General features: G+C 45.5%; 1 protein-coding gene across 1 annotated transcript; it reads right to left on the bottom strand.

Moving 5' to 3' along the window:
- Window positions 1-876: 876 nt before the first annotated feature.
- On the bottom strand, window positions 877-20,498 carry ldhba (lactate dehydrogenase Ba). Its single transcript, XM_055652858.1, has 8 exons — window positions 20,116-20,498; window positions 15,898-16,035; window positions 14,906-15,023; window positions 14,212-14,385; window positions 12,988-13,161; window positions 9,286-9,403; window positions 6,610-6,733; window positions 877-1,214 (listed from the first exon to the last, which is right to left on the bottom strand). The coding sequence occupies exons 2-8, from the start codon at window positions 16,021-16,023 to the stop codon at window positions 1,047-1,049; spliced, it is 1,002 nt and encodes a 333-aa protein (XP_055508833.1). The 5' UTR covers window positions 16,024-16,035; window positions 20,116-20,498; the 3' UTR covers window positions 877-1,046.
- Window positions 20,499-21,028: the final 530 nt, after the last annotated feature.

Genomic DNA, 21,028 nt, shown 5'->3' with positions numbered 1-21,028 from the left:
AGGTGACATTTCGGGTCAAGACCCTTCATCAGACCCTGATGTTGCCTTGAATCTGATGAAGGGCCTCAGCCCGAAACGTCACCCATTCCTTTTCTCCAGAGATGCTGTCTGACCCACTGAGTTACTCCAGCATGTTGTGTCTATCTCCAGTGTAAATCAGCATCTGCAGTTCCTTCCTACACATAACACTTGCAGGCTTTGTCCCACCCCCACCTCTCTTTTCTAGCTTTCTTCCTTCGGAAAATAGATTAGGACTTGCTACCCAGACTGGGCTTCAACTTTCCCCAAGGGCCAGAAATTCATCCCCAAGCAGGCAAGTGAAAGCTGGAATCATTACTTTAAATACTTCTATCAGGTCTCCCCTCAAACATTGACCCACCAGAGAAAACAATCCAAGCTTGTCCAACCTCTCCTTGTAGCTAGTACATCCTAGTCCAGGCAGCATTCTGGTAAATCTCTTCTACACCCTCTCCAAAGTCTCCAGGTCCTTCCTGGAATGGAGACGACCAGAACTGCACGCAATACTCCAAATGTGGCCCAACTAAAGGCTTATGGAGCTCGATTGGGACTTATTGAACCATATACTTCATGACCCGATCAATGAAGGCGAGCATTCCACACGCCAAGAAAAGGCACAAAGTGCTGGAGTAACTTGTCGGACACGAGTCTCTGACGCTGAAAGGCAGCAACTCTACCGCTGCACCATACGTTCCCTCAGAAATGCTGCCTGACCCACTCAGTTACTCCAGCACGTTGTGTATTTTTTGCTCAAGATTCCAGTACCTGCAGTTCGTCGCGCCAAACATCTGCAGAAGTACTGATGTTATTTTCAGTACTCCAAGGGGCATCAACAATTGATAAACAATAGAAAAGGCACAGAGGTGAATACATTTTTATTGTTTGTAGGTAGGTGACAACCTCATTAGGGGAGTCAGCTGTATTTAGTATATGTATCAGTCATGGGTATACATGGTAACATCACCACTCTCAATGCAAGAGAATCCATGGACTGTTCTATATATGGGTGGTTTACAGTTAGCTTATCATTACAGATCCTTCAGTTCCTTCTGAATGGCCCAGAGAGTCTCCGCACTCTTCCTCAGCTGGGCCACCTCCTCTTCCTTCAGGGTTTGGTTGATGACGGCAGTCAATCCTTCGGCACTCAGGACACAGGGCAGACTCAGGAAGACCTCATTTTGAATACCGTACAAGCCCTGGGGATAAGGATACATCACACAGTCAGCGGGGAGCAGTGCACTATTTGCAGATAATCAAACCTCGTGTTGCATCCACATAAAGGCCAACTTTAGTTTAGTTTATAGACACAAAATGCTGGAGTAACTCAGTGGGCGGGACAGGCAGCATCTCTGGGTGACGTTTCAGGTCGAGACCCTTCTTCAGACTGAGAGTCAGGGGAGAGGGGAACTAGAGACAGGGAAGGGAAAGGTGTGAAAATGACAGAGCAAAGCAGACGCTGATCAAGGAAATGTTGAATTTCTCCATTTCTCCAAATGTAGAACTGTGAGTGAGTGGGTGAATCTCGGGGGAGGGGGCTGGGGAGTGGATGGGAAAAACGGGGAGTATAGACTTCAGCGTTCCTGGATCTGGAGGATGTTTCCACAGGTGGGAGAGTCTAGAACCAGAGATCGTAGTCTCAGAAATAGAGGATGTTCCTTTAGGAAGGAGACGAGGAGAAATTTTGATCGTCAGAGGGTAGTGAATTTGTGGAATTCCTTGCCACAGAAGGCTGTGTAGGTCAAGTCAATGGATATTTTCAAGGCAGAGATACATAGATTCTTGATTAGTACGGATGCCAGGGGTTATGGGGAGAAGGCGAGAGAATGGGGTTAAGAGGGAGAGATAGATGAACCATGATTGAATGGCGGAGTTGACTTGATGAGCCGAATGGCCTAATTCTGCTCCTATCACTTATGAACGGGGTTGCCCCAAGGGCCAGTATCCATTCGAAGGGCCGAACCATCTCCTGTGTTGCAAGATGAATATATATAAAATTAGCTGGGTTAAACAAAACCAGTTCTGGTGCCTGCAAAGCAAGGCACGATTCAGGAGCAGAAGACTTGTGTGATCGACAATGACTGATTCTGGGTCACATCAGCTACAGCTACGGTGTTGCAGATAAAGTGAAGATTATCCCTGGCACATACACCTCATTCTACAATCATTCTTAATTGCCGGCAATATCAGTCATACTTTTCGGCAAGAAAGTTATACAATGTATTCCCTGCCTGAAGTGCTGCTTTGAACACGTGTAACTAGTCCTGTGTTGATCTGCGTGGGAGGAGATGGATTGGCAGCCTCCCCCTGCCCAAGCAAAGTCCTTTGGCCATTTTTCTGTCACTTACCATGATTGAGATACAGCATTAAAGCAGTCCCTTCAGCCCACCGAGTCCACGCCAACCTTCAATCACCCGTTCACGCTAATTCTATGTTATCCCACATCTACTCCGTACCCCCTGGGGTGACACGGTGGCGCAGCAGCAGAGTTGCTGCCTTACAGCGCCAGAGAACTGGGTTCGATCCTGACCACAGACGCTGTCTGTACAGAGTTTGTACGTTCTCTCCGTGACTGCATGGGTTTTCTCCGAAGATATGCAGGTTTGTGGGTTAATTGGCACTGGTAAAATTGTAGTGTACCTAGTGTGTAGGAGTGACCACTAGTCGGCGCAGACTCGGTGGGCCAATGGGACAATTTCTGCGCTGTATCTCTAAAACTAAAAATTAAAGTACGAGGAAAAAATTTACAGAAGCCAATTAGCCTATAAACACGCACGTCTTTGGGCTGCGTGAAGAAACCAGAACACCCGGAGGAAACCCACGTGGTCACAGGAAGAACATAAGACCATGTCATAGGAACAGAATTAGACCATTCACCCTATCGCACCTGCCCCACAATTCACTGAAAGATTTCACTGTGCATTTGCACGTGTGACAATAAAATCACCATTGAACCATTGATTCGATCGTGACTGACCTATTTTCCCACTTAACCCCATTCCCCTGCCTTCTCCCTGTAACCTTCGGCGCCCTTACTAATCAAGAATCTTTCAATCTCCACTTTAAAAATACCGTACCACACGTACACTAGTTCTATCCTACACACCAGGGACAATTCACAGAAGCCAATTAACGCACAAACTTGTACAACTTTGGAATGTGGGAGGTAATCGGAGAAAACCCGGGTCTCTGGTACTGTGCCACAGTGCCACCCTTAAATGTGTCTCTCTATAAACCTGTAACCGATTTCAGTCAATATCAAATTCTTCATAACATTTCCACTTTACCATCTGATGAGTAAAAGTACAAACTGCATTGGAACATGTCAAACTTAATATCTGAAATAAAATTTCTTGGAGTATTAATTGACAATAAATTAACTTGGAAACCTCACATAAATTATATTAAAGCCAAAATATCCAAATCAATTGCAATACTGAATAAAGCCAGAGACCTACTAAATCAAGCCTCTCTGTATATGTTGTACTGCTCCCCCGTACTCCCATACATGATCTACTGTGTGGAGGTATGGGGGAACACATATTCCCATACATGATCTACTGTGTGGAGGGATGGGGGAACACATACTCCCATACATGATCTACTGTGTGGAGGGATGGGGGAACACATATTCCCACACATGATCTACTGTGTGGAGGTATGGGGGAACACATATTCCCATACATGATCTACTGTGTGGAGGGATGGGGGAACACATACTCACATACATGATCTACTGTGTGGAGGGATGGGGGAACACATACTCACATACATGATCTACTGTGTGGAGGGATGGGGGAACACATATTCCCATACATGATCTACTGTGTGGAGGGATGGGGGAACACATATTCCCATACATGATCTACTGTGTGGAGGGATGGGGTTACAGATTCACACATACATGATCTACTGTGTGGAGGGATGGGGGAACACATATTCCCATACATGATCTACTGTGTGGAGGGATGGGGGAACACATACTCACATACATGATCTACTGTGTGGAGGTATGGGGGAACACATACAAAACAAATACACATCCAATCTTCATCCTCCAAAAAAGAGCAATACGAATTATACATAAAACCACCTACAGACAATCAACAAAACCATTATTTATCAGACTAAAAACAATAAAATTTCAAGATCTGACAGATTATAAAACTATCCAAATTATGTTCAAAGCAGCTAATCAGCAATTGCCTTGTAATATCCAGGGGTTGTTCCAGCGGAGAGAAAGCAAACACAACCTGGGAGGAACCTATATATTCGAAAAACCAGCAATAAGAACTAATGCAAAACTCCATTGTGTTACAGCAAAGGGTGTTAGTCTCTGGAATAACTGCCATGATGAGCTGAAAATATGTAAGACTCTATTCAAATTAAAAACACTCTTCAGAAACAAAAGATTGAATGGTTATGAGCTGGACCAGTGATTTTCTTTTCTGTTTGGTTATTTCTTGTTTGTGGACTGTCCAACAGATTTTGGGTTCATTTGTTCCCATTATTTTGCTTTTCCATGAAAATGTATAGAAAATAAGAGGGGGTAGAACCAGAAAGGTTTTCGGACTTCTTCTTACCCCTTTTGAACATGAACGATATTATTTGTATTATTTGAGTTACTTATTTGTTTGTTTTCCTTTGTGTTTTATTTTCTTTTTTTATTGCTTACAAGTTTATTTGTGTTTGTATTTTTTAACATGTTCAATAAATTAATAAAGTAAAGTAAAGTAAGTAATATCAGACTTAAAATTAAGTGTAAGAAAAGTTAACATCTCTCAACTTAGGTAGGGGAAATTATCTTGCTTCATGCATTTGCAAGCAATCAGGAGCAATTAACCAAAAATGAGATAAAGTGCTGAAGTATCTCAGTGCGTCAAGCAGCATCCCTGGAAAACATAGGGAGAAGACACCTTGTGTCGGGATCCTTCTTCAAACCGGAAAAGCCACCTATCCATGTTCTCCAGAGATGCTGCATGACCCACTGAGTTATTCCAGCACTTTGCCTCTATTGTTAAACAGCATACCAGTTCCTTGTTTCTGCACTTAAACAAGTCTTGCTTTAACAAGTATTAAGGAAATAGAGTCCTCATCTGTCATCGATGGGTTAAACCAGCTGGAAAATGCAGGCAGTTCTGTGGAGAACCACATTAATAATGCGGTCACTCACTGGAATGGATAAAAATGGCCGAGCAATATTTACATTGTTTTGTTTTAATTGCAATTACTTTAGTGCTTCCAATTATTCCATTTTTTTTAAATTATTTTTTTTTTTCAAATTCAGATTTAAAATAAAATAATTTTGCAGGGTCATTCTACATCAGTTCCGTCTCTACATTAGTTCCGTCTCTGATAGTGTGTTCAATTCAAAACTATCACAAAGATAATTAATAATGCAGACAACATCTACTTGATGTGAGAGAACATTGAATGGAGGCACGCTGAACATTTTTATTGAAAGCTACAGCAATAACAAGACTAAATTGGCTTCTGCAAATTGCCCCTAGTGTGGAGGGGGTGGATGAGATAGTGGGATAACATAGAACTAGTGTGAGCGGGTGAACGATGGATGGCATGGAGTCGGTGGGTTGAAGGGCCTGTTTCCATGCTGTATCTTTAACTAAATTACAATAAGAAACCTTACTGGCAAGGGAAGTATGGCAAATATTAACAGGTGATTTACTGAAAACAATTCCCTTGCCGATATAGAAACAAAGAACTGTAGATGTTGGTTTATCAAAAAAAAGATACAAAGTGCTGGAGTAACTCAGTGGGTCAGGCAGCATCTTTGGAGAATAGAATAGAATGCCTTTTTTTGTCATTCAAACAGACAAGGTTTGAACAAAATTTCATTCCTGCAGTCATGACATTACAAAAAAAAAAAACAAGACACACACTTAACACAATTTACACAAACATCCATCACAGTGAATCTCCAACACCTCCTCACTGGAACACACAAACTAGGAACTGCAGATGTTGGTTTACAAAAAAAAGGCACAAAGTACTAGTTAGTGGGTCAGGTAGCATCTCTGGAGAACATGGATAGATTACGTTACAGTCAGGACCCTTCATTAGATCTGAAATGTAACCTATCCATGTTCTCCAGAGATGCTTCCTGACCCACTAACCAGCACTTTGTGCCTTTTTTTTGTAAACCAATAATCTGCAGTTCCTAGTTTGTGTACTGGCCAGGGAATTGTTTCCAGTAGATCCCCTGTTTTATTTCAAAATGCAGTAATTAATGAATGGAGATGATGGTGCGGAGAAATGATGTGTTAAGTTTAATATTGTCACACGCAGAGGTATGGTGAACAGCTGTTATGGATGCTATCCAATCAGATTAAATACTATAATACATAAATAGTTAATAAATTCTATGATCAGAATTAGACTATTCTGCCCATCAAGTCTACTCCACCATCCAATCATGCTGATCTATCTTCCCCTTTCAAGCACATTAGGTAGAGCAAAGGGGAAGATACAGAGTTCTCAACAATGTTCTCAGCATGGTAACACATTAGTAGGTGTGGCGAGCTCAACACTCTGACCTGTGAAGTAAATCAGGAAGTAATGCAATAGGCTTCATACCTTCACCATGGTGGATACTGGGTGAATCCTCTTCAGATTCTTCACAATGGACTCAGTCAGTTCAGCAACGCTAAGCCCTATGGCCCAGTTGGTGTATCCCTTCAGCTTAATCACTTCGTAGGCACTAGGAGGGATCAACATTTAAATCAGCTATTTTTGCATCTGGTAGTCACCCCAACCGAAACTCTGACAAATGCGGCACAGTGTGCAGCGGTAGAGTTGCTGCCTTACAGCGCCAGAGACAGGGGTGGAAGATTGCAACCTTCACGTGGTCCGCCCTGTTTCGACTAATGCAAACAACTCGACGTGCACAAACGGAAGATCAAATAGAACAATTTGTCCAACAACTTTAGGCTCTGCACGCCACACGAAAGAAGAAGAAGCACAAAAGACCCGGGTTCAATTCTGACTGTGGGTGTTGCCTATATGGAGTTTGTACATTCTCCCCGTGACCGCGTGGATTTTCTCCGGGTGCTCCGATTTCTTCCCACACTCCAAAGACGTGCAGGTTTGTAGGTTAATTAGCTGCTGAAAATTGTTCCTAGTGTGTAGGGGTAGAGCTAGTGTACGGGTAATCACTGGTCGGCATGGACTCGCTGGACTGAAGGGCCTGTTTCCATGCTGTATCTCAAATTAAACTGAACTGACACAAAAAGGTCAGATGAAACAATAGAAAGAAATGGAACAGAGAGAAAATTGATGTTGCCACTCATGATAAGGCACATGGACATGCAGGAAATGGAGGGATATGGATCACAAGCTGGCAGAGGGGGTTGGTTTAACTTGGCATCATGTTTGACATAGACGCTGTGGGGCCTGTTCCTGTGCTCTACTGTCCTGATGTTTAGCTTCCAGTCATCCTACATGTCCTATATATTACGAGGTTGTTGGTGAAAGACTGTGATAAGGTAGAACTAGTGGTGAACAGGGGATCGGTGGCCAGTATGGACTCGGCGGGCTGAAGGGCCTGTTTCAACACTGTATCCCTGAGCCAAACTAAAACTAAATTCAGTCATCAACACCGTCCTAACCAACACCACACTCATGCACTGAAAGTGAACAATTCCATGCAGTCGGTCTCTTGTGGGCAGAAAATTGCTTTCTGCTGCATGGTCTTACTAAGAAGCAACTTTACACAGAAAGAGAATTTAAATCTTATGCTCATGTCATAGGAGCAGAAGGAGGCCATTCGGCCCATCGAGTATAGTCTACACTACATTGGGGATCTGGTGCAATGAAAGAAGTATAAAATGACAGCAGGATGAAGAATATGGCAGGATAAGGTGGGCAGCAGATTAGGCAAAACCAAAAGCACTGGAGAAACTCAGAGAGTCGGGCAGCATCTGTGGAAGAAGGGGCAGATGTTGTTTTGGGTCAGGACCTTTCTTTATATTCTGATTTCAGATTGGGGTGCTTCAGTGTGATGGAGGACTGAGGATGCTCAGTCATAGAGTCATACAGTGTGGAAACAGGCCCTTTGGCCCAACTTATTCACACCGACCAACATGTCCCATCTCGACTAGTCCCACCTGCCTGCATTGAGCCCATATCCCTCCAAACCTGTCCTTTCCATGTACCTCACTAAATGTTTCTTAAGTGTTGCAATCGTACCTGCCACAACTAACTCCTACATACACCCGCCATACTTTATGTGAAACAGTTCCCCTCGGGTTCCTATTAAATCGTTCCCCCCCGTCACCTTAAAGCTACGCCCTCTGTAAGAGGTGGTCTCAGGAGTTATTGCAAGACATACACTGATGTGGTTCGGTGTTCATTGCCCAATCGGGGCAATTCCCTGCAATGCTTCAAAGCAATGTTGCCTGGGGAGTGTTGTCCTCCAGCACATCTTTGAAATTGGGTCTTGGCAGAAGGGGAGACTGAGAACAGTACAGCACAGAAACAGGCACTTTGACCCACAAATGTCCCTGCCGAACATGATGGCAAGTTCAACTAATCTCTTCTGTCTACGTATGATCCATTTACCTCCATTTCCTGAACAACCATGTGCCTGGTCAAACGTCTGGATCTATCCAAACATCTGGCCAGATGTGTCTGCTCAAACATCTGGATTGAACAGTCACCATCTTATCACTCCCTCTCTTTGGCGAATAAAAGCGTTCGTTTGCTCAATGCCGACCAAAATAGTAATGCTGTTGAATTCATAGGCATCTTTCATCTTTGAACAAATTGGGCAGCACGGTGGCGCAGCGTTAGAGCTGCTGCCTTACAGCGCCAGAGACCCAGTATGATCCTGACTCCGGGTGCTGTCTGTACGGAGTTTGTACGTTCTCCCCGTGACCTGCGTGGATTTTCTCTCGGATCTCCAGGTTTCCTCCCACACTCCAAAAGACGTCCAGGCTTGTAGGTTAATTGGTTTGATATAATTATAAGTTGTCCCTAGTGTGTGAGATAGTGTCAGCGTGCGGTGATTGCTGGTAGGCACAGATCCGGTTGGACAAAGGGCCTGTTTCTGTGCTGTATCTCTAAACTAAACTGGCAGCAGTTGGCAAGAAACTGAAAGTAGATTTTACATGTCTTCATTACATCTCATTGTGTCTCAACTGATTTTATTTGTGATGTCTGGTTAAAGCACCATTTAACTCCAATAAAAACCAAGACACAAGCCTCTGTACAATTGGTTTATGCCAATCACTACACTCAAGCATGATCCGGTACCTTTCCACGACCATCTTGTGGACGTCTTTCCAGTTCTCCTTGTCCTGAGCAGTTCCGATATCTGGATTCAGCTGCTGGAGTCCAACTCCTGCCACGTTGACGCCACTCCAAACTGGAACTAATAAAGCAAAGCATCTGAATGTAGACTTTCTCCCGATGCTATTCCAGAGCAGCCCGGACAAAACGCCATCAAACTGCTACGTGCAGCTTCCAGTGTTAAAGGCACAATGCAACTTGTAGCTCTTTGCATTTAACAATGCAACACACTCCAATTTTAACACATTAGTGCAGCTAATGCTAGTTCTAACTCAAAACAACTGAAACATTTGTAATAAAAAAGGAACTGGTTTATACCAGAGAACGACACAGAATGCTGGAGTAACTCAGCGGGTCAGGCAACATCTCTGGAGAAAATGGACAGGTGATGTTTCGGGTTGGGTGCGGAAGGTCCCGACCCAAAACGTCACCTTTCCATTTTCTCCAGAGATGTCGCCTGACCAGTTGAGTTACTCCAGCATTTTGTGTCTATAATTGAAATATTTGATTCACCAATGTGGAACTAGTTTTTATTACTGTCAGGTATACCGAGGTACAGTGAAAAGCTTTTGTTTGCGCGCTATTCAGGCAAAGAAAAGACTATATGCGAAACCAATCAAGTTGTCCACAGTACATAAAGGGAACAACAGTTAGTACAAATCAACATAGCATATCTTCTATGCCAAAATATCCCAGCTGGTTTACAGATGTATGGGAGTATTGTCAACTTTATTCCCAAGGCTCCTAAAAATGTAATCCATGACAAAAGTAGGATGAAAACCACAATCCGTTTTAACTCATTAGACACTGTTGCTGGGCTGACTGCAAAAAGCCCTTAATACCTTGCGTTTGAGCATTGGGCTTCATCTGCTACCGACCGTAAACCTTGTCGATTAGTTCAACGTTTAGTCAAATATTTCAAGTGTTTCGAGTTGAAAATAGTGCACCTGCGGTAAACTTCCCGCGTGAAATACACGGATAAACACTGGATTCGAGTGAAGATTTGGAAAGGTGGCGATGGAGGGGGGAGAGGGTTGGTGCCGGTGAGTGGGCTCACCTCCCGTGCCCTAGGTGGCGCTCTGGGGGTTTCCGGGGTTGGCCACCTGCAGCAGTCTATTTGGAGATAAAGCAAATGGGGGGGGGGGGGGGGGGGGGGGGGAATGTGTAAGGGGACAAGGCAATGTAATCGCTGTGGGTCCCACAGAGGCGGGACGAGCATGTGGATCGGATGTGGCCTCCAGCAGCACGGAGCAGTGGAGCCACCGACACCATCGCAAGGCCAGGCCCACCCCTGTAAACTCCCAACCAGTGCCGTCGCCAGGACAACAGGCCTTTATGGCCAAGATAACACTCAATATTTTTCAGAATTTAAATCTTGAAAGGTACTAGATGGCACCAGAAATCTGACGACTCTTTGAGTACTGCTTCGATGAAATCTACTATTTAACACCACAATCATTGTACTCTTGTACATGAATGATTGTGCTTATGTATAGGATGATTTTACTGGATTGCATGCAAAACAAAGGGTTTCATTGTAACTAGGTACATCTGACAATAAATTCATGTCGTAGGAGTAGAATTGGGCCATTTGGCTCCACCATTCAATCATTGCTGGTCTATCTTCCCCTCTCAACCTTATTCTTCTGCCTTCCCTCCATAACCTTTGACACCCGTACTAGTCAAGCATCTGTCAATCTCCGTCTTAAGAAATACCCAAAGCCTAGGCTTCCACCGGTGTCTGTGGCAATGAATTCCACAGATAAACCACTGGCTGACTAAAATAAATTCCTCCTCGTCTCTTTTCGAAAGACTATATAGAAAATATTTTTTCCGAGACAAAGGCCTCTGGTCCTAGACGCTCCCACTAGTGGAAACATCCTCTACACATCCACTTTATCGAGGCTTTTCACTATTCAGTAGATCAATTTCAATGAGGTCCCCCTCATCTTTCTAAAGGTAGGCTCCATTCCTACCTTTCCAACAAATCCCACTCCATCTCTCTCCACAACCACACCTCTGCTACAGCCACAGTCACTCAACGCGTTCCCCAAGGCTCCGTACTCGGCCCCCTCCTCTTCATCATCTACATCCTCCCCCTTGGTCAGATACTCCGCCACTTCAACCTGGACTTCCACTGTTACGCCAATGACACCCAGATCTACCTCAGCACCAAATCCCCCCACAACCCTCCCCTCTCCCATATCAACTCCTGTTTGTCAGCTATAAAAACCCGGATGCAACATAACTTCCTCAAACTCAACAGCAATAAAACAGAATTCCTCCTCATAGGCTCCAAATCAGGAAAATTAATAATCCCACTCTCACCATCGACGGCACCATTGTCTCCCCATCTCCCCAGGCCCGCAACCTTGGCGTGATCTTTGATTCCACCCTCTACCTTGAGCCTCACATCCGCCATGTCATTAAAACCTCCTTCTTTCACCTCCGCAACATCGCCAAACTCAGACCCTCTCTCACACCCCCCGCTGCTGAAAGACTCATCCATGCCTTCATCTCCTCCCGACTGGACTACTGCAACTCACTTCTCCTTGGCATCAGCTCCACCTACATCAACCGACTCCAACTGGTCCAGAACGCAGCCGCCCGACTCATCACCCACACCAAATCCTGGCACCACATCACTCCAGTCCTCAAACAACTTCACTGGCTTCCCATCTCCCACCGGATCACCTACACAATCCTGGTACTCAACTACAAAGCCCTCCACCATCTGGCCCCCCCATATCTCACTGACCTCCTCTCCCCCTACCAACCCTCACGGTAACTCAGATCCACATCAGCCGGTCTCCTCTCCATCCACAAATCCAACCTCCGCAGTTTTGGGGACAGAGCCTTCTCCAGGGCAGCTCCCAGGCTCTGGAACTCCTTCCCCCAACTGATCCGCAATTCTGAGTCCCTCACCATCTTCCAGTCCCGCCTCAAGACCCATCTCTTCACCTCTGCCTATCCTTAGCCCCACGTCCCCCTCCCTTTTCATCTGTGCTTGAATTGTTGCTCATCTTTTGGTTTGTTTTGTTTTTGTTTTTTTGCCTTGCCTTGTAAAGCGACTTTGGGTCCCTGAAAAGCGCTATATAAATTCAATTTATTATTATTATTATTAAATTCCAGCCTGTACAGACTAGGGAACCATCCGATGGTAAACAATGCAGGTTCCAAATGAGTAACTAAACCCTGTGGTTTTAACTTATCAGCCCAGATTCCCTGAGATTGTAAGTTTAGAATTAACTCCATTTGCTACATAAAAGAGTGTGCAATATCTGTGTCCCTTACTAATTTGGCAAGATCCATTTAAGGGTGGCACAATGGTGCAGCAGGTAGAGCTGCTACCACACAGCGACAGTCACTTGGGTTCGATCTTGCCCTTGGGTGCAGCGTGGGTGTGTGGAGTTTGCATGTTCTCCCTGTGACCGCGTGGGTTTCCTCCGGGTGCTCCGGTTTCCCCCCCCACTTCCCAAACACGCACGGGTTTACAGGTTAGTTAGCCCTCTGTAAGTTGCCCCTAGTGTGTGGGGATTGGGCGAGAAAGTGGGATAATGTAGAACTAGTGTGACTAGGGTGATCGATGGTCGGCGTGGACTCGGTGGGCCGTGGGGCCCGTTTCCATGTTGTATCCCCGAACTAAATGCAACCGTTGAGCCTTACCGCTAGAATCGCCGTGTTCCCCGAGCACCCAGCCGTGGCAGCTGCTGGGATGTAGACCGAGCTTCTCCGCCATCAGGTACCGGAATCGGGCAGAGTCCAAATTACAGCCGCTGCCAATGACTCGATTCTTCGGGAAACCACTGATTTTCCAAGTGACGTAGGTCAAAATATCCACTGGAGCCACAAACAAACAAAAAATAACAAGAGGGCTTCAAAGTTAAAATGGTTCACAGTGCGATCACCCATAAAACAGCTGCATAACAAAGGCAGGTAACACCACAATGTTTGAGAAACATTTAGATAGGTACATGGATAGGATAGGTTTAGATGGATATGGGCGAAATGCAGGCTGGCGGGACTAGTGTAGATGGGACATGGTCGGTCTGGGCAAGTTGGGCCGAAGGGCCTGTTTCCGCACTGTATGACTCCAATTCAACTCTTACTGGGTTAGTAAGCTGCTGGCTATGAGAAGGGTTAGTGAAGTATACAGCTTTAAAAATACCCATAGATTTGGCATCCGCAGCAGCCTGTGGCAATGAATTCCACAGATTCACCACCCTGGGCATAGCTTTCGAAAAATGAGCAGACTTCAAATTTCGTAATGTCCAAGGATGCTGGTGAAACTCAGCAGGTCAGGCAGCATCTCTGGAGAACGTAATTTAAAAAAAAATGTAGCCATCACATGGCAGTGGTAATGTTGCTGCCTTACAGTACCGGAGACCCAGTTTCGATCCTGACCACGGGTATTGTCTGTATGGACTTGTATATACGTTCTCCCTGTGACTGCATGGGTTTTCCCCGGATTCTCCAGTTTCCTCCCAACATCCCAAAGACGTGTGAGTTTGCAGGTTGATTGGCTTCTCCCAATTGTCCCCAGTGTGTAGGATAGAAATAGTGTATGGGTGATGGATGGTCGGTGGGGACCCGGTGGGCCGAAGGGCCTGTTTCTGCATTGTACCTCGTGAAGTCTAAACGTCAGCGAGCAAGGCAGCATCTCTGGAGAACGTGGATACTGTAGGTGACGTATCGGATCGGGACCCTTCGTCGGTCTTGCTGCTGATACTAATGGTGTAGCTGCTTGCTTTGGGAAGCCAATCTTCCCTCAACTGAAGAAGGATTTCGACCCGAAATGTTGCCCATTTCCTCCGCTCCATAGATGCTGCCTCACCCGCCGAGTTTCTCCAGCATTTATTGTCTACCTTCCCTCAACGTCGGTGGCATTACCTGGATTGGAGACCACGATGATGGTGCAGTTGGGGCTGAATTTCACGATCTGGGGGATGATGAACTTGAAGATGTTGACGTTCCTCTGGACGAGGTTAAGGCGGCTCTCTCCCTCCTGCTGGCGTGCCCCGGCAGTGACGACCACCACCCGCGAGTTTGCAGTGATGGAGTAGTCTGCACGACACGCGGGTCAAACCATTCAGTCGCAAAAGCAAAAGTCAACAAAAAGAACTACAATTTGCAAACTGCCTGCAGTTTTGTTTTTAAGGTTTCTCTCCTTGCAATTCCCAACCCGAGCAAAAACAAAAATAAGAAAAATTGTGAAGAATGCTCACGATCAAAGGAGTGCAGCAGGTGGAGCCGCTGCCTCACAGCACCAGAGACTCAGTTTTGATCCTAACCTCGGGTGCTGTCTGTGTGGAGTTTGCACGTTTGCCCTGTGACTGTATGCATAACCCCCCCCCCCCCCCCTCAAACATTCAGGTTTCCTAACTCATCCTGACTGGGTCAGATTCAATTGGGGAAAGGTTTTTTTTTTAAAGGGCGTACACAAAATAGCACTGCTGGTAGAATCGTTGTCTCATAGCACCAGAGCCCCTGGTTCGATCCCAATCTCGGGTGCTGTCAAAGTGGAGTTTGCAACCCTAACCCGATTCTCTCCTGCATTACAGCACCGCACAGTAATCCGCGTCACCTTTGTTAGCCACGATCTTTGGAGTCTTAAGGAACAGACTGCCATGAAGAAGATCCATCATTTCTCCTTTCAGTTTGTCTTCCAGAACATCCACTAATGCCATCTCATCCGGTAGTTCCTGAAGACGGGAGATGTGTTTTGTCACCATGGTGTATTCCTCACTCCACTCCCATGTCTGAAGAAAGGTCGCGACCCGAAACGTCACCCGTTCCCCCCCCCCCCCCCCCCGAGATGCTGAGTTACTCCAGCATATTGTGTCTATCCCGCTACACCTTTCCTAACCAGGTATCTGTAGTGCTTGTGTACAGTTTGATCATTTGGAGTATTGCGTGCAGTTCTGGTCACCCCATTACAGGAAAGGCTTGGAGCCCTTGGGGAAGGTGCAGAGGTGGTTTACCAGAACGCTGACTGGATTTGAGGGTATTAGCTACAGGGAGAGGTGGTTAAACTTGGACTAGAATGTCGGAATTTGAGGGGACACTCGATAGAAGTATATATAATTATGAGAGGGATAGATAAGGTAGACAGCCAGAACCTTTTTCTCCCTCCCCCCCCGGTCAAAATGTCCAACGTTAGAGGCCATAGCTATGGCAAGGGGAGTCAAAGTTTAATGGTGATGTGCGGGGGAAGTTTTTATTTTACACAGAGAGTAGAGGGGCCTAGGACACACTGCCAGGGGTGGTGTGAAGCCAGATACAATAATGATGTTTAAGAGGCTTTTAGAGAGGTGCATGTATATGCAGGGAATGGAGGGATATGGATCTTGTGCAGCCAATGAGTTCAGTGTAACTTGACACATGTTCGGCACGAACATTGTGGGCTGAAGGGCCCGTTTCCATGCTGCACTGTTCTATTTTCTATGATTGTATTCCAGCACAGTATGTTTGACTGGATAACATCCAAACAAAAGCTTCACGCCGTATCTCGGTACACGTGACAATCAGTAAACCACTATCAACATTGAAACAGATGGGACACGAGATCAAACTTACCCTCAAGAGAATACTGACAGCACAAGCCATGCCAACCTGGCCTACACCCACAATGGTGACCTTATTCCTCGAAGCTTCACCTTGAGCTCGAGAGACGGGAGAGATCAGCTTCTCCACAGTTGCCATGGTTTACTATGACTGGAAAAAAATGAAACACGTTTCATAAAACACTAATGCAGTTTGTTTCACTTTGTCTAATATGTCTAACTAGTCGTATCTCTTTAGCAAGTGCTACTGAGGTTTCAGTACCAGGTGACATGCTGAAAGAAAGTTTAGCTTAGAGATACCGCCTGGAAAAATGCCCAACAAGTCCTCGTCGACCCATCAATCAATCACCCGTTCATACTAGTTCTATCTTATCTCACTTTGGCATCCACTCCATATACACTGGGCGGACAATTTACAGAGGCTAATTAACCTAAAAATCCGTCAAATGTCTTGTGGGAGGAAACCCACAAATCCACGCAGTCACAGGGAGAATGTACGAACACTACATATAGACAGACAGACAGACAGACACACACACACACACAGATACACAGACACACACAGCTCATTTGAGGCTAGGATCAGACCTGAGACTTTGGCGTTGTGAGGCTGCAGCTCTACCAGCTGCGCCACCCTAAAGTGTGTAAACTAAACTAAATAGTTTCATTATCAGAAAGCTATAAGCATTACAATGATAAAGCAGCCTTTATCTCGTGCTAAAAAAGGCTTACAGTGTAGCGTGAAGCATCATCTTCAACAGGCTAAATGCCGCTGTAGAGATCGGTCTTAATCCTGCAGTATATCCGTGTTCAATGGGGGTCAGAGATTCTTTCCATTACAGGCACCCAGTGTGAGTGCCGCACATTCCCAGGTAAGAACCCTGTGTAACCCTTCCAGGCCTCAACCCGAATAGTGCAAATAGTGAGCACCTGTCACTGCTTCACAACTGGCTGGTATAATAAAGGTGTCAACAACTAGAGAGCCTGGGCTGCAAGAAAGAGACCCAAAGAGGCTTCAGAATGATCAGAGGAAGAGTTCTTTCACCCAGAGAGTGGTTGTAATCTATATCATATCATCATTGCTGGTGGAAGCAGAGTTGGCCACAACATTCTCAGCACGGTGGTGCAGCTGGTAGAGCTGCTGCCTCACAGCGCCAGGGTCCCTGGTTCGATCCTGACCTCGAGTGCTGTCTGTGTGGAGCTTCCATGTTCTCCCTGCGACTGCGCAGGTTTCCTCCGGGTGCTCCCGTTTCTTCCCACATCCCAACGACGTGGGGGTTTGTTGGATGATTGGCCTCTATAAATTTCCCCCTATTGTGTAAGGAGTGGATGAGAAAGTGGGATAACGCAGAACTAGTGTGAACGTGGACTCGGTGGGCCAAAGGGCCGGTTTCCCTGCTGCATCTCTCAACTAAACAACATTTATGTGTTTAAGAAGGAACTGCAGATGCTGGAGAATCGAAGGTTACACAAAAAAGCTGGAGAAACTCAGCGGGTGCAGCAGCAACGTTTCGGAGCGAAGGAAATAGGAAGGGTTTCGGCCCGAAACGTTGCCTATTTCCTTGAAGAAGGGTTTCGGCCCTAAACGTTGCCTATTTCCTTCGCTCCATAGATGCTGCTGCACCCGCTGAGTTTCTCCAGCTTTTTTGTGTAACATTTATGTATCTGGTTGAACTGTTGAATCTACAGGAAATTGCAATAGGAAAAATGCCCGTGCTGGAAAAAGTGCAGGGGACATTTACAGGGATGTTGCCTAGACTCGAGGGCCTGAGGTTGGGCAGGCTGGGACTACTCCTTGGAGCACAGGAGACTGGAGGCTAATCTTATAGCGGTGCTGTTGTGATGGAGGCCTGGATCGCACTGCCAGGGGTGGTGGTCAGATGTGGAGCATTTGACAGCCATCAAACTAATCACTAACCCAAGATAGATACAAAATACTGGAGTAACTCCACGGGACAGGCAGCATCTCTGGAGAGAAGGAATAGATGACGTTTTGGTTTGAGACCCCTCTTCCATTTGAAGAAGGGTCTCGGCCCAAAACGTCACCTGTTCCTTTTTCTCCAGCGATGTTGGCTGACCCACTGAGTTACTCCAGCATTTTGTGTCTTATCTTCAGTGTAAACCAGCATCTGCAGTCCCTTCCTTACTCATCACTAACCTCAACACATCTTCACACAAACAATAAATGTTCCATTTATTTTGGCTTTGTAAACTTGCCTATATATAAATGACCTTGCAGAAAAGTCAACCTCTCAGTATAAATACACAATAGCTAAAACCCTACTTAAAATGCCAAAATAGATGAAGGCAATTGTCCAAGTCTTTATTCACTTGAACTAATCCAAAATAGCTCCCCATACCTTAATAACAGCAAATGCACCACGTGCTTGTGTAGCAGGCAGCAAGCTCTCTGGTTTAACATGCGCTCGCATTAAAATCCCTTCAAGCTATTACCCTGCCCTCTCCCCATGACCCCTAGCCCTTCAAAAACACAGTTTCTCGCCTCCAGTCCCCCTTCCCCTCCATTTTTCAGTCTGAAGACCCGAATCGTACTCTCCAGTTCTGAAGAAGGGTCTCGACCCAAAACGTTGCCTATTTCCTTCGCTCCATAGATGCTGCCTCACCCGCTGAGTTTCTCCAGCATTTTTGTCTACCTTCGATTTTCCAGCATCTGCAGTTCCTTCTTAAACATCCCTGTTCTCCTGAGATGCTGCCTGCGCCGCTGAGTTACTCCAGCACTCTGTGTCTAGCTGTTTGTTACACCCTTATTGGCCTCTTGCATGTGACTTCTCGCTCCCTTCCCCCATCTGTCTCCCATGCCTTCAACTGCTCAAACCCAACTCTCTCACCACCTGGCAATCTTATCCTCCTCCCCCCAAAAATCGTTCCTCGAATACGATTTGGGTTTAAATCTCTTTTCCCTCCCTCTTTTTGTTTTGTTATTCATCTGGGAGCCTCCGTCAGTTTAAACACTTGTGCACGTACAGAATAGACCCTCTGCCAAAATGCATTCTTTGGTTGAACCACGCATTGTCGCAGCGAGTTTGAAGGGGGGGAATAAAAAAAATCTTCTTCCCCCTGACGACTTTGAAAGCCGAAGTCTTGTGAAAATTGGTAAATAACTTGGACATCAGGAATGAAGATAGACACATCTTGGATATGGAACACAGGGCATGTCACTTTCAAAGTTATGTACCACAAGGTGACATTCAAAGCCCGTACCGTCGTGGCGTTGAAACGCTGCTTTCAACCGCATCACTTAAACCGAATATCAATTTAAATTCGAGCAATTAAAAACAAAATGTTTTGCTCAAATTAACACCTAATTTAAAAAATAAAAATATAATGCTTCCCGAGTTGCCAACTCTTATGCACGTAACAGAAATTAAAACTGCGAGTTAACAAATGCAAAACAGTACATCATGTTTCATGAATCTCTTTAAGAGTCAGAATTGAATGTGTACGGGATCAAGGGATGTGGGGAGAAGGCAGGAACGGGGGACTGATTTTGGATGATCAGCCATGATCATAATGAATGGCGGTGCTGGCTCGAAGGGCCGAATGGTTTATTCTTGCACCTATTTTCTGCGTTTCTATGTGTCGAGTACAAGTATGTTTTTTTTGGCATGTATCAAGATTCATCTCTTCCCCGCTTTTATTGTCTTCGAGGTTATTTGTAGAATAACGTGATGCAAAACGACCACCTCTCTTTGTCTTCGCCTCTTACTGAAGGTCAGACTCGTTGGGCCTGCGTCGAAGTGGCCTGATTTTCAGGCGAGGCGTTCAAGATTACATTGGCAAACAAACACAGCGACCAGCCACATTCCGATGCAATGTTACTCACTGCACGGCTGCATTTCACAAGCTCCGTGAGCTCCATCGAGCCACTGACAATTTTTCAATTCGCAGCAACTTTGGAAGAAAACGCACAACTTCTAAACTTGGGGAGGGAATTTTTTAAGTAGTCGTAAGTCTTCTAATTAAAAAAAAACCCTGGCCTTGAAAGAAATAAAAAGCACTTAACGGAACGCTGTAAATACTGCCACGTTACCAAGGCGAGCTTGGGAATGCAATGAGACAAACGACTCAATAATGAAATGCGAATGAAGTTAAAAATCGACAATCGGGCGGCAAAAACAGACAAAAAAATATGTTTTAAATACAAGGCAATACTAAGCTGTTTGCAATGTGTGCATTAAGGCACGTACATGAAGAAAATCCCCCTCTGTACCTTCTTGTCTGACTCTCTGCCGCTTGTTCCTCTGTTTCTTTGCTGTTGAAATGAACTTTTTCTTGCCCTTGTTTCGATGTGATTGGCCGGGCACGTCACACTGGCTGAAAGGAAACCGAGCCTCCTTCACTTCCTCGACTGATCCGTCCGGCTCACGACCTTGCCTTCAGTTTTATCTTTAGTACTATTGTCACGGTACAGTGAGGCGCTTTGTTTGTTCTCCAAACAGATCAGGTAATACTGTACCTAAATACAATCCAGTCAAACTTAAGTACGATAGTTACAATTAAACAGAGCAAAGCGGAAGATACAAAGTGCAGAATATAGTTCTCAGCATTGGAGAGCATCAATTTCAGAGACAAATGCCAATGTCCGCAATGGGGTAGAGGTGGATCGGACAGTACCCTCGCTTATGGAAGGACCGTTCAGAAGCCTAATAGCAGAGGCACAACATGTTGGACTAATTTAAGTTTAAGATCACTTACGATGCCATCATCTGCAGTCTCTTATGCCTCGAATAAAGAATCTATTTGCTGTAGAAAAAAAAGAGTGGCACAGCTGGTAGTGCTGCTGCCTCTCACCGCCAAGGACCCAGGTTCGATCCTGACCTCAGGTGCTGTCTGTGTGGAGTTTGCACATTCCCCCCTGTGACCGTGTGGGTTTCCTCCAGATGCTCCGGGCCGCTCCCACATCCCAAAGATATGCTGGTTTGTAGGTCAATTGGCCCTCTGTAAAATTGTTCCGATTGTGTAAGAAGTTGATGTGAGTGTAGGATAACATGGAACTCGTGTGAATGGGTGATCGATGGTCGGCGTGAACTGGGTGGGACTAAGTGTGTGTTTCCAAACAATCAAAACACTGTGGTGGAGTAACTCATCAGGATAGGCAGCATCTCTGGAAAAGCTGAATAGGT

The sequence above is a fragment of the Leucoraja erinacea genome, chromosome 22 (assembly GCF_028641065.1).
Source record: "Leucoraja erinacea ecotype New England chromosome 22, Leri_hhj_1, whole genome shotgun sequence".
In the NCBI taxonomy this organism is placed as follows: Eukaryota; Metazoa; Chordata; class Chondrichthyes; order Rajiformes; family Rajidae; genus Leucoraja; species Leucoraja erinaceus.
This window is presented reverse-complemented; position numbering and strand designations above follow the sequence as displayed.

Bases quoted from the DNA above. Each gene is read 5' to 3' on its own strand.
- ldhba (XM_055652858.1), bottom strand. From the start codon at position 16,023: ATGGCAACTGTGGAGAAGCTGATCTCTCCCGTCTCTCGAGCTCAAGGT. The intron at 13,162-14,211 runs GTAATGCCACCG...TTGTGGCTCCAG, and splicing joins CATCGTGGTCTCCAATCCAG to TGGATATTTTGACCTACGTC. The intron at 1,215-6,609 runs GTATGAAGCCTA...CCTTATCCCCAG, and splicing joins CAGTATCCACCATGGTGAAG to GGCTTGTACGGTATTCAAAA.